Raw genomic sequence first — 13,752 nt, 5'->3', positions numbered from 1 at the left:
TAAAAGCAGTAGTGGACATAATGCATTGGAAATCAAAAGAAGAGGAAATAGAATCAGTGATATAAAACTGAAATATCTGGAGAGCATCCAGAAGGAACTATTAAGGAGAAAAAAAAAAAAGAAACTGCTTATATACATAGATACAGTTTTGCAAATAATCCAGGTGGGGATAAAATTTAAGACAAACATAAAATTTGCAGGTTAATATGAAGAATTGTGAATTTAGAAATGTGAAGTCTTTCACTAGTCCTTCACAGCAAAGAAAGATTCTGGGGTGTTAAAAAAAAAATATATATATATATATAGTGAAAGAGTACTTCAGCAACAGAAATCGTGTAGGATGGGATGCAGAAAGAATAAGGATTTCCAGGATTTTTTTAAACCTACCTGCCTGTTCTCACCTGTGTCAACCCGTCATTTTCTAGACTCTTGGCACTTCTGAAAATCCTATTCTATCTTGCTGCATACTATTGACCCTCCATTTTAATCAAACCTTTCTGTCACTGTGTCTCTGGATTTGTAGTAATTTTCTTGTTCCATGTGGGCCATACAGCTCTTCCTCCCATATTCCGCTGTGCTGTATCAGGTTTTCAGTTCTCTGACCTCGTATATGTAATTTGCATCTTCTGTTCTATAGACTTACATCTCTCCCGTACCTCTTTGTGTGTGTCTACCTCTGTGTGTGTGTGTATGTATGAGAGCTTTACAAGACTGCTCCTTTTTTATGTTAGGTGAAGGTTGTTTTGACTGCATTAATTTGATGACTTCAGCCTTTTTGCTATTATATTATAGACAGATATTTGAGATTAGAATCTCAAATGAATTTGGGTGATATCTCTTCAGGAATCCATGCATCAATCCGTGGCCAAGTTTTCCACATAGTGCATGGGAGAGAAGGGCACTGAAGAATAAGGTAGCCATAAGACAGTACAGTGACTGGGAAACTCTCTTAGATAGCCTGTAAAAATGACAATAGGTAGGCATGATTCTCTCTCTTAAAGACTTGAGCACCTAGCTTAGGGATGAAGCACAGTGCCTTCCTCCACACAGGTCTCACAGTATGTTGGAGCTGCGATCTGTTTGATTAGAGTGAAAGAGAGTTAAAAGGGAAGATTAGGAAGCAGGGACGTGTCAGTGTCGATGTGGGGGCAAGAGGGTGTGGAAGACTATACCAAGCTCTACATGATGGTGGAATGAAGATGGACGGAGATGTGTGGAGCATGTAATACGAAGCATTAGCTGGATTTGTGAATGCCATTTACAAATCTGAACTGATACAGCTGTGAAAGACATTCATGTAGCAAAAGGTGTGCAGCTGAATTTTATCTAGCTAGTATCCAGAAAGAAAGGGCATTGTGTGGTGCTTTTCTTAAAATGATTTCTCAAATATATAAACCAGAAGTACAGGTTATATAGCCCTCAAGGGCTTGGCCCTGCAAACTCCTGCCTTTCTCCACTTACAGCAAATTCTTAGTGTGTTTATATTACCAATTGGTTTTGAAAAGAAGTACCAGATTCAGCTCTTCAGTGAATTTTCTTATGCATAACCAAATCTTAAATTCTCATGTAACCTGGTCCAACTGTACTAAACATGCAGATATTGTACTAAAAGTGTGATATTTCACGTGGCTGCCTCAGGTCCTGGACTTAATCTGGATATGTACTTTTCTTTTTTCTATTTGTGTAACAGCAAAAGCGGAAACTGAGACTTTATATCTCCAACACATTTAATCCTGCAAAATCTGACGCTGATGACTCTGATGGCAGCATCGCATCATGGGAGCTTCGAGTGGAGGGGAAGCTCCTGGATGATGTAAGACTTACCTGTGCTTCAGTGGGGCTGGCAAGGATCTAGAGATTGTCCTGTAGGGTTGTGATGGACTTTACTGGGGTCATTAACTCAGACATCTCCGAATGGCAGCATTGGCTTGTTTTTGCTGGGAAGACACCATGTCCAACAGAAGGAGTGAAGGATACAAAAACATAGTGGGAATGTTGGAGAGAGTTGGGGAGGGCAGCAGGAAATAGAGCAGACTTAAGGACAGAACAGGTACGATGAGTTGGAGAGAATACTGCTTGAAAGATATGGCAGGATTCAGGCCACGATAGGAGTGGTAAGTCAGGTCTAGAGCAGGCCATTGCATATGGTGAGTGCAAGAGGATGTATGGATGGTCAGAGCAAGGATGGAAAAAAGGTTTTATTAACTAAGTGATCAGAAACCCCTGTGATGGATTTCACTTTCCTCTGGGAGGGCTGAACTTTCCTAATAAAGGTGTCACCTATTCACTTTACAAGAAAAGTATTTGATAAGATAAACAGATGGAGATTGTACTTGTGTGGAGACAGAAAAATGTTTAAGACATGCCTATCTTTCTGGAGATAACAATACATGAATCAGGATCAGAATCTTGCTAGAAAATGGAGGGTAAACAAACTGCAGCATCTGGAAACTGAAGTTAGACAAATTCAGATTAGTAATTAGAGCATAGATTTTAACAACAAAAAAAAACTTTATTGGATAAACTTGCCAATTTTTATTGTGGATCTTCAGTTACTAGCAAATTTTAAATCAAAGAAGTATGTACTTCCAAAATATCTTCTGCATTAGGTACGAAATCCATTTAAATGCTGTGGACTGTATTCTCCAGAAAGTCAGAATATATGACATAGACCTCCCAGCTTTTAATTTAGACAATATAAACTGCATAGTAAATGGTGAATACTGCTAATTAAATGAAAAGGCAAAATGTAAAGGAAGTACTTTTACTTAGGGTATGACTAATCTGTAAAAACTTACTGCTATCTGATAAGTCAGAACAATAATTTAGTGTTTATTAAAAAAAATACAAACTGTTAAAATAAAAGGCATACAGTTATCTTGTTCACATCAAAAGACAGTTCTTCATGATAACATTAAGACAGTCAGGGAAATCTTTCCTTCAGTGTATACTGTTCTACCACTTCTAGATTTTTGTATATTTCCCTGCATTTATCAGAGGGAAATCTCAATTAGATTGTTCACTCTTGTGATCTATATGGGAGATAAAGTTCAAGAGAAAGAGAAAGAGCTCGAAAAGGAAGCACAGAACACGGGGTAATATATGCAGTCTTAAACATTTCCTTTTGTTTTGATTATACAGCTAAGCAAGCAGAAACGGAAGTTCTCATCATTTTTTAAGAGTCTAGTCATTGAACTGGACAAAGATCTTTATGGACCTGACAACCACCTTGTGGAGGTAAGAAGTTAATGCACCTTTGCAACAAACCCAGTACTATAACAGATGAACAGCTATGCGCCTGTTATCTGCCTTGTTTAAGTTACCTTGCATTCACTGACTTATTTAAGGTGTTTTCAAAGGTTTCAGAATTACAGATGTAGTAGTAATGTAGGGTATCTCTTAAAAGAAGAATATATGTAATTAAAACATTTGTGCGCATTTGTCCTGACAAGTAAAGCATACTAGCATCACAACAGGCTGTACTGTAAGAGCAGAGCAAGAAATGGTGGAGATTTTGCTCGTTTGTTTGTTTTGTTTGTTTGTTTGTTTGTTTAATTGCAAGATCTTAAGGAGTCTTGTTACTTGTCTTATTCTTGCTTGGAGTGCTGTGCAGGATTCACATACAGTTTCCCATATCAGTGAAAAAAAACTGACCATGTTAATTTTATTTCCTTTGGCAGTGGCACAGAACTCCCACAACTCAGGAGACTGATGGCTTCCAGGTGAAAAGACCTGGTGATGTCAGTGTGCGGTGCACATTACTCCTCATGTTGGATTACCAGGTCAGTGTGTTGCTTTTGCTATGGAGAATACATCCATTGGGGCATAGAACAAATTCATCAAAACAAAGCAAATTCATCCCCTTACATACCTCAAAAGATAATATATTTGGAAACAAAACTTCACGTGGTTGAAAGAGGTTAGAATGATACCAAACTGCCAGATGATTTAAAATATTAAGGGGACACAAAGTAAGTTTTTGCTGTAGTCTAGCAAAATATTATTCTTGGCATGATGGTGATTAGTAACACCTGCAGAAAGTATATGCATTTCCTCCTCAGGCTTCTTACAACACAGTCAGATAAGATGCACATGAGGTGTGTGTGTGGGGGGGGTGTCCTACACATTGCGGTTCAAAAGAGTGGCTATTGCTAGCGATGCCTGAACCAGCTGTGTAGCTGTGGCAGCATTTTTTTCAGAGCAGACCACACAGATTTCTGGGGTTAATAAACTTTGGTTACATTGTCACTATAATCTGGTATAAAACATTGCCCTGGAAGGGATAGACTCAAGTCCAGGCATTTCTTCTTCCTCTTTTGTCAGTACTAGTTTGATTGTATTAGTAATATTTGTGGGCTGAACACACAACAAAAAAAGTTAGGGAATTGATTCATTTCAGAGTTAGCAAAGCTTAGTTCCAAATCAGTTTTCTGATTGCAGTCACAGGAAACAAACAAAAAACAACAACAAAAAGCAAAGGAGGATAAATAAGGATATTCTGCGAAAAGGGAAATAAAGGAAACAGAAACAGAAAAGGAAAGGGAAAGGGGAGTGGGAAGGGAAGGGAAGGGAAGGGAAGGGAAGGGAAGGGAGAGGTCACTGTCTTAAGTGCATAAAAATGCACTGCTGCAAAGAGATAGGATCTCCCTTTTCAATGGCAGTTCAGTCTTAGATACTTTTTTATTGTATAACTTTAAGAATTCATTGTGCGCCGTTCGCTTCCCCCTCCCCAATGCAAATGGCATCTATCCAGAATAAAGACACTACATATAATGTTTATAGAAAATTTTACTTATCTTAGGGAGTGTGTGAGCTAACTGGGATACCAATAGAGCCAGTAAGAATCCTTATGGCTAGGAAAATATCATTAGAGTTTGTTATGTTCACCATTACTATAAATTTATTCTTTTAAATAGATGTTCTCTTATCCTGAAGTCTTGTCTTGTTATAAATCTGGCTTTGGGTGTCCAGGCACCCAACAAGGTAATCCTTGCTGAAGAATGTGACAAATATTAAACATGAGCATGGGTACACCTGAAGAAGCACCAGACTCTAAGGTATCTAAGGAATTAGAGATGTAAAAGAGAGTAATTGAAGAATTGTAACACAGAGGTCAGGAGAAGAAATATATTCCATTGAGTAGTTGTGGTCAGGTAAATTTTCTGTTTTGCAGCAGAATGTTGGGAACATGCTGGGAAAACAGAGTACCAAGGGAATTTGTTGGTAGGAGGCAGCTGATCAATTGTTAGGAACAGCAGAAGCATCATCCTGACTTCATGCTCCCTATCTGGTTAATCTCCAGTATTTCAGAGGAAGGACCATTCTTCTTCATCTCCTGCTTCCTAAAGTCAGATTATGCATGAACAGTAAACAGGAAAATTATTTTCTGACTCTGCAAGCACCTCGTTATCTAAAGCATGTGATTCAGGTAGTCTTTGTGCATAGCACATGAACAATGTTTGTCTTTCTTTTTCAAATGTTAGACATAGCTGTTCCAGAGCATGACCGTGGTACACATCCGGGTAGTTTACATTTCTATAACCTACCACTGAATGGGGTATTTCACCAGAGGAACAAAGTCCCTAAAGAACTGAAGCTGAAAATCTCTATCAGTGCATGCATCTACTTTTTTCTCCATTGCCATCTGTCTCTTCTTCTCTTCCTGTTGCAGCCTCCACAGTTTAAACTGGACCCACGATTAGCACGTTTGCTGGGGATACACACACAGACCCGATCTGCCATCATCCAGGCTCTCTGGCAGTACATCAAAACAAATAAGCTGCAAGACTCCCATGACAAGGAATACATTAATTGTGACAAGTACTTCCAGCAGGTAACTCCTATTTGGACACAGCTATTCAGAGGCAATCAGTAATATCCATCTGCAAATTTTGGATGGACAGAAATTACTGAATTTTGTTTTCCCTTAATAATTTGCAGTTTCTTCAGTGCTGAATGGCTTTCAACAGACACTGTAACAAATATAGTAAATGCCTCCATGTGCAGTGTTGTCAAAAAACACATCAAGGTGGTTCCTCACTCCTAAAAAAGTCATAGCCTTTCCAAGAAGAAAGGGTCTAATTGATTTACTTGTTTAATTGCAAATTAGGTTTTGGACAAGAATAATATGCTTTTATTATATTCCAGATCTTTGACTGTCCCCGGCTAAAGTTTTCTGAAATTCCTCAGAGACTCACTAACCTACTGCTGCCACCAGACCCTATAGTGATAAACCATATCATCAGGTAAGCTGATCAGTCAGCTCAGCACTGTCACATGCAAATCATACACTGTCTAAAACAGAGAAACTGCTATGGTTGCCGGGACCAGAATCCAGGTTTTCTAACATCCAAGTGAGTGCTTTGGACTGTGTGTTAATTCTTTATGTCTGTAAAGTTATGAATTATTTTCAGTAGAGTGGCACCAATTCTCTAGGAAAATGCAGTATTTCCTACATCTTTTATCCATACTAAAATGGCATTGGGAAAGTGGGCCAGGTTTCTTTCTTAAAGGGATTAAAAAAGAGTTCAAATCCACTCAGAGGAAAAAAAGAGGAATTGAATTACGCTATTGTACATCATGGGCAATCATTCTAACTGCTGAGTTATTATGTAAAAAGTACAACAGTATAACATTTCAAATACAGTGGCCACTCCATGCATGCTTCGTTGGGATTGGATCGGCTCTTTGTGTGCTAGTCCTACTCTAAGAATGACAGCTAGACAGAGATCCTCAAGAGAGTTAAGCTAAAAAAATGCCTAGATTCAGAGAAGGTCATCATGACCAAGATACTGAGCTTCCTGTCATCCTCGTCAAAAAAAGGTATATTTCTGGTGTAGCTAATACACAATTTTCAGGTATCTTAGGACACTTCCAGCACATTCCATATTTAACTGACAGCTTGGAAGGATGGAAGAGACTCTTGGAGATCACAAATTTGCTTTTGGATATTTCAGTCTTTCCTAATTTCCTTGGGGTCTTGGTCAAAACTCCGATTGTGAGTATTTAAACAGTATCATTAACTGAGCTTAGGGATTTGATTTCATACAGAATATTGACAACAAATATTCCTGAACATGCTTAAAATGCAAAGAAGTCCTGGGGGCAAGATCATGTCTGTTAGATAGAAGGTAAAGAAGAGGACCTTGTGTGTAGTAGCTTCTCTGATACACTGTGTGCATCATGCAGCACCTGGCAATATTACTCTGCAGTGACATAGTGACATAAAGCTGTGGATAGGGGGAAGTATTAATGTGCTGAGAGTAGGTGATACTTTTGCAATAGAGTCTTTACAGTCTCAGGCAAAGCAAATAGAAATCTGGCACTGAATGTAATGGGAGTAAGTAAATTTTCAGACTGCTAAAGGAACAGAATAGTGTAGAGTAGAAGGTATCATTTGTGGTCATCTGAGGCTCCTCCCCTCCCAACAGCATTTTAGTCCTGCTCTTCAGACACCATCCATGCTTTTTGTTAAAGAAAATAACAAAAATGCAATGGAAATTAAATAGAGTTAAACAGAAAGCTGTTAGTATGGGTAAATACTTTAAATGGCAGATAGACTGAAAGAGGATGCAGTAGAAAATAGTAGTGTTTTTATCTCTGCAATACTGAGTGCACCAGATTTAAAACTCATAGAAGTAAAATATTCTTACCTGAGCTCAATCTAGAGCTGGAGCTTTTCTTGAATTTTACTCCTCATTGTTGCTGACAGACTTGAAATCAGAGGTAGAAAGAGAAACACATGACATTTCCCATTTCTGCAAAGAAACAAGTCATCTCCCACACTCTTAACACTGCACAAGAATACTACAAAGCGTAGGTCTCCAATATTCTTATATTGCAAACAAGTTAGTATTTGATTCCTCCCTTTTGATTACCATCATGATTTATATAAAAATTAAAAAAAAAAAAAATCTTACATTGAGTCAGTATCCCATGTTACAAGGGGTATCTGTTGCCTGTTGCTGTGCACCTCCAAGAAGAGCCTTGCTCTGTCTTCACTGTACATAGGGCAGTTGCACTCAGCAATAGGATCTCCTCTTCTCTGTCTCTTCTCAAGGCTGGACAAATGCAACTCTTGCAGCTTCTCTTGGTGTAGGCATTAGGTATTACAAAGCCCTGGAAGCAGTAGTAAAGGACTCAGGAGCACAGGTAGATTTTTCATCAGTCCTGCCAGTCAAAGGGGAGGGGATTAAAAAGGCCAGTTGAATCTGGCAAATCAACAGATAGTTGCGTGACTGGTGCTGCAGGCAGGGGTTCAGCTAGCTAGACCATGGGACTCTCTTTGAGAAACCTGGTCTGCTGGGGGCTGATGGGGATCCACCTGTCAGAGAAGTGGAAAAAGCATCTTTGATCATAGGCTTGCCAAGCTGGTGAAGAGGGCTTTAAACTATAGTTGCCAGGGGAGGGGAATCTCAATCCATCCCTCTCCTCCCAGTTTGATGCCAGTGTCAGTGACAGATGCCCAGAGTCTGGAGGAGGGTCACAAATCAGCAGAAGAGAACCTGAAGACCAGCACAAAAGAAGTCCACCACTCCAGCCAGTAAGTCAGCTTCATCACGGGCCCAACTTAAATGTCTGTATGCTAATGCACATAAACAGATAGAAGCCTCATGTTCGTAAGCCCTGGTTCTCATGGAGGACTTCAGCCCCCCTGACATCTTTTGGAGGGACAGCACAGTAGGGCCTAGGCAATCCAGGAAGTTCCTGGAATGCACTGATGACATCCTTCTCCAAGTGACAGAGAAGCCAACAAGGAGAGGTGCTATGCTGGATCTCATTCTCACAAACAAGGAGGGTCTAGAGGGGAATGTGAAACTCAAAGGCCACCTTAGCCGAAGCAATCATGAAATGGTGCAGTTTTGGATTCTGAACGAAGCAAGGAGGGAGCACAGCAAACTTGCTACCCTGGAATTTGGGAGAGCAGACTTTGTCCTCTTCAGGGATCTGCTTGGTAGAGTACCATGGGACAAAGGCCTGGAGGAAGAAGTGGTTAAGAAGTCATAGAATCACAGAATAATTTGGGTTAGAAAAGATCTTAAAGATCATCTAGTTCCCTGGGCAACCTGTTCCAGTGCCTCACCATCATCTGAGTAAAGAATTTCCTTCTTAGAGCTAATCAAAACCAACTCTTTTTAGTTTAAAGCTGTTATTCCTTGTCCTATCACTACACTCCCTGACAAAGAGTTGAACGGTTTCCCAGGGAAGTTGTGGATGCTCCATCCCTGGAAGTGTTCAAGGTCAGGTTGGATGGGGCCTTGAGCAACCTGATCTAGCGGGATGTGTCCTTTCACATGGCAGGGGGGTTGGAATTAGATGATCTGTAAGGTCCTTTCAAGCCCAAACTATTCTGTGATTCCATGTGCTCCAGTCCCTAGCCATTCTCATGGCCTGGTGAGGGGCTCACTACAATATGTCGTGTCTTCCTGGTCCTGCACTCAGAAGTCAAGATGCACAAGTGTGGCATAGCAGGGAATAGGTTCTTTTCTTTCCAGAGCTGATTTCTGCTCAGTTGATGCCCACCTGTACCAGTGCATGGGATTGTTCAGAGCAAAACTTTGTATTTGCCTGTGTTGAACCTTATGATGTTGAATTGCTGTCCTCTTTATTCAACTTGTCAAGGTTTTTCACAATAGCCCTGCTCCCCCAACTCCATCCTAGGCTCAGGGGCGAGGGAGGCCTGAGAACACAACTTACCAGGACAAATGGAGGCAAAAACAGCATTGAGCACCTTGCCCTTTTCCATGTCTTCTAACACCTGAAGGTTATCTTGTCCAACCGCCTCCCTGGCTCATGCAGGGCTCCTTAGAGCAAGTTGCCCAGGACTATGTCCAGGCAGCTTTTGAGGATCTCCAAAGAGGGAGATTCCACAATGTCTGTGCCAGTGCTTGGTCACTTCTCACAGTAAAGATGTGCTTCCCGATGTTCAGGGGGAACCTTCTGTACTCAAGTTTGTGCATATTGCCACTCATCTCTGTCCACTTCAGACCATTGAAAAGAGCCTGGTTCTGTCCTCCTTGCATACTGTCTTCAGGTATTTATATCTACAAGGGTAACCCCCCCCCCCCCCCGAGCTTTCTCTTCTCCAGACCGAACAGTTCCAGCACTCTCAGCCTTTTCTTTTAGCAGAGCTGCTCCAGTCCCTTCATCATCCTCATGGCTCTTTTCTACACTCTGTCCAGTATGTCCATGTCTCTCTTGTGTTAAGGAGCCTAGAACTGGGCACAGGATTCCAGGTGTGGACTCACCAGTGCTGAATACAGGGGGAGAGGATTATTCCTCTCAACCTGCTGGAAACACTTGTAATGTAAATCCATCCGTGCAAGACCTCCTTCTCCCCAAGATCTAACAAGTTCAATTAGATCCTGAGTCCTTTTTTTTTTTTTTTTTTATTACTACCTGCAGCAGGTGCACACAACCGAGATATTTCAAAAATAATGTTCTGAAGGAGCATTTTTATATTACAAGTGACCATGACTGAAGTATGATTTATCAGCTACTGGGTTGACAAAGTTTTCTTGCTAAGAAATTTCAACTTAAAGCTAAAGAGAAAATGGCAATTAAGCCTAAAACCCAACAAGTTAAAGCCTAACACAGTCCTCAGGGTTAAAGCCTAAACCCCAGTCCACAGGATACTCCACCTCCCAACCTGGAAGTTTGAGACAAGGAGCAGAACTCCCTCAAAGTTCAGGTGGAAATAGTTAGAGACCTGCAGCTCCACCTGGACTGTCACAAGTCCATTGGGCCAGATGGGATCCACCTAAGGGTGCTGAGGGAGTTTGTGGGTGTGATTGCTGGGCTGCTTTCCATCATCTATCAGCAGTCGTGGTCATCCGGAGAGGTCCCGGATGATGATTGGAGACCTGCTAACATGACGTCCATCTATAAGAAGAGTTGTAAGGAAGACCTGGGCGACTGCAGGCCTGTCAGCTTGATGTTGGTGCCAGGGAAGGTGATGGAACAGGTCATCTTGAGTGTAATCACACAGCATGTGCAAGACAACCTGGGGCTCAGGCCCAGTCAACATGGGCTTGTGAGAGGCAAGTCCTGCCTGACCAGCCTCATCTCCTTCTATGACCGGGTGACCTGTCTGGATGAGGGAAAGGCTGTTGACGTGGTCTACCTAGACTTCAGCAAGGCCTTTGACACAGTCTGCCAAAGTATTCTCCTGGAGAAGCGGGCAGCCCATGGCTCAGGCAGGTATACGCTTTGCTGGGTTAAAAACTGGCTGGATGGCCAAGCCCAGAGAGTGGTGGTGAATGGAGTGAAATCCAGCTGGCGACCAGTCACAAGTGGTGTTCCCCAGGGGTCAATGTTGGGGCCCATTCTCTTTAATATTAATATTTAATTAATTATTTGGATGAGGGAATTGAGTGCACCCTCAGTAAGGTTGCAGACAATGCCAAGTTAGGGGGAAGTACTGATCTGCCAGAGGGTAGGAGTGCCCTGCAGAGGGACCTGGAAAGGTTGAATCGATGGGTAAGGGCCAATAGGATGAGGTTCAACATGGCTAAGTGCCAGGTCCTGCACTTCGGCCATAAGAACCCCATCCAGCACTACAGGCTTGGGGCAGAGTGGCTGGAAAGCTGTGCAGAGGAGAAGGACATGGGAGTATTGGTTGATAGTCAGCTGAATATGAGCCAGCAGCGTGCTCAGATGGCCAAGAAGGCCAACAGCATCCTGGCTTGTATCAGAAGCAGTGTGGCCAGCAGGGCTAGGGAAGCGATTGTTCCCCTGTACTCGGCTCTGGTGAGGCCACACCTCGAGTACTGTGTTCAGTTTTGGGCCCCTCGCTACAAGAAGGACATCGAGGTGCTCAAGGATGTCCAGAGAAGGGCAGTGAAGCTGGTGAGGGGTCTGGAGAGCAAGTCCTACGAGGAGCGGCTGAGGGAGCTGGGCTTGTTCAGCCTGGAGAAGACGAAGCTCAGGGGCGACCTTATTGCTCTCTACAGGTACCTGGTTTAACCCAGCCGGCAGCTAAACACCACACAGCCGTTCGATCACCCTCCCCCCCTCCCTCTCTGGGACGGGGGAGAGAAATGGAAAGTGAAGCCCATGAGTTGAGATAAAGACAGTTTAATAAGACAGGATAATAATAATAATAATAATAATAATACAATGATAATAGTACTACTAGTAATAATGTGTACAAACAAGTGATGCACAATGCAATTGCTCACCACCCACTGACCGATGCCCAGCCTAACCCCGAGCAGTCCAGCCCCCCTCCCCCGGCTAGCCACCCCTATATATTGTTTAGCATGACGTCAGATGGTATGGAATACCCCTTTGGCTAGTTTGGGTGACCTGTCCTGGGTCTGTCCCCTCCCAGCTCTTGCTGCACCCCCAGCCTGCCCATTGGCAGGACAGAGCAAGAAGCTGAGATGTCCTTAGTATAAGCACTGCTCTGCAACAATTAAAACATCGGGGTGTTATCAGCACTCTTCTCATCTTAAGCCAAAACATAGCATTCTACCAGCTACTAGGAAAAAAATTAACTCTGTTCTAACTGAAACCAGGACAGTACCTTAAAGCAGGCTGTAGCGAGGTGGGTATTGGTCTATTCTCCCACGTGCCTGGTGATAGGACAAGGGGGAAGGGGCTGAAGTTGCACTGGGGAGGTTTCGGTTGGAAATTAGGAGATATTTCTTCTCAGAAAGATCAGTTAGGCATTGGAACGGGTTGACCAGGGAGGTGGCAGAGTCACCGTCCCTGGGGGTGTTTAAGGAAAGGTTGGACCTGGTGCTTAGGGACATGGTTTAGTGGGTGATACTGGTGGTAGGGGGATGGTTGGGCCAGATGATCTTGGAGGTCCTTGCCAACCTAGATGATTCTATGATTCTATGATTCCTCAGTCCTAGGTGCAGAACCCTTTACCCTTGCTCAATTTCATTGCTGATTGCCCAATGTTTCAGTCTGTTTAGATCCCTCTGCAAGGCCTCTTGTTCCTAGAGAGTCAACAGCACCTCCCAGTTTAGTATCATCACCAAACTTGCTGAAGATGCCTTCAGCTCCTGCATCCAGATCATTGATAAAAATGTTGAACAGAACTGGCTGTAGAACTGAGCCCTGGGAAACACTGCTAGTGACTGTCTGCCAGAGAGATGTAGCCACACATCACTACAACACTTTGAACTCTAGTGTTTAACCAGTTCATCACCAGCTACCAGCCAGTTCACCACCACCGATATATATATGACGCATGTATACATAATATGTGTAAAGGTACCCTGTTCTTAAAGTCTTCTCACAGCATCTGCAACAGTTTTTTTGAAAGAGTATTTTCTGGTCTGGATGGCTATTTACTCTGACTCATTATGCCAGTTTTCACAATCTTCTATTATCCTCTCCATAGTGTTGACCCTAATGATCAGAAGAAGACGGCTTGTTATGACATAGATGTAGAAGTTGAAGACCCATTGAAGGGACAGATGAGTAGTTTTCTTCTCTCAACAGCTAATCAACAGGAGATTACAGCATTGGACAACAAGGTACTGCCCCAGTATCACGTGGCATATGTATACACGTTTTATAACTTCCTGAGGGTTTGGTGCCGTATATCAAAGGGACTAATGTGAGAAAGGGATTGCTCATTTAGATGTGCTTTCAAGGGTTGAATAAGTCACATGCAATGGAAATACAGTGGGGTGGGTGGGGTTTGCTCTTAGGATTTAATCCAGGGCCTGATATAGTTGTAAAAATGTTACAAGTGTTTCGCAGGCAGCATAATGAGTACCATGGCAGGCAACATAA

At 42.4% G+C, this 13,752-nt stretch overlaps 1 protein-coding gene across 13 annotated transcripts in view; it reads left to right on the top strand.

Annotated features, from left to right (window-relative positions):
* The window catches only part of SMARCD3 (SWI/SNF related, matrix associated, actin dependent regulator of chromatin, subfamily d, member 3), a 94,838-nt gene that overhangs the window by 70,308 nt on the left and 10,778 nt on the right, over positions 1-13,752 (top strand). For 11 of the 13 annotated variants that reach the window (XM_032183312.1, XM_032183310.1, XM_032183311.1 and 8 more), the window contains 7 exons: positions 1,691-1,813; positions 3,142-3,237; positions 3,681-3,782; positions 5,672-5,833; positions 6,148-6,245; positions 8,438-8,542; positions 13,355-13,490. In XM_032183312.1, coding sequence (XP_032039203.1) covers positions 1,691-1,813; positions 3,142-3,237; positions 3,681-3,782; positions 5,672-5,833; positions 6,148-6,245; positions 8,438-8,542; positions 13,355-13,490 — 822 coding nt within the window. The remainder of the gene's footprint in view (positions 1-1,690; positions 1,814-3,141; positions 3,238-3,680; positions 3,783-5,671; positions 5,834-6,147; positions 6,246-8,437; positions 8,543-13,354; positions 13,491-13,752) is intronic. The other 2 variants (XM_032183303.1, XM_032183314.1) reach the window with 1 other exon arrangement.

The sequence above is a fragment of the Aythya fuligula genome, chromosome 2 (assembly GCF_009819795.1).
Source record: "Aythya fuligula isolate bAytFul2 chromosome 2, bAytFul2.pri, whole genome shotgun sequence".
NCBI lineage: Eukaryota > Metazoa > Chordata > Aves > Anseriformes > Anatidae > Aythya > Aythya fuligula.
Note: the sequence above shows the minus strand (reverse complement) of the source record. Positions and strands in the feature narration are given on the sequence as shown.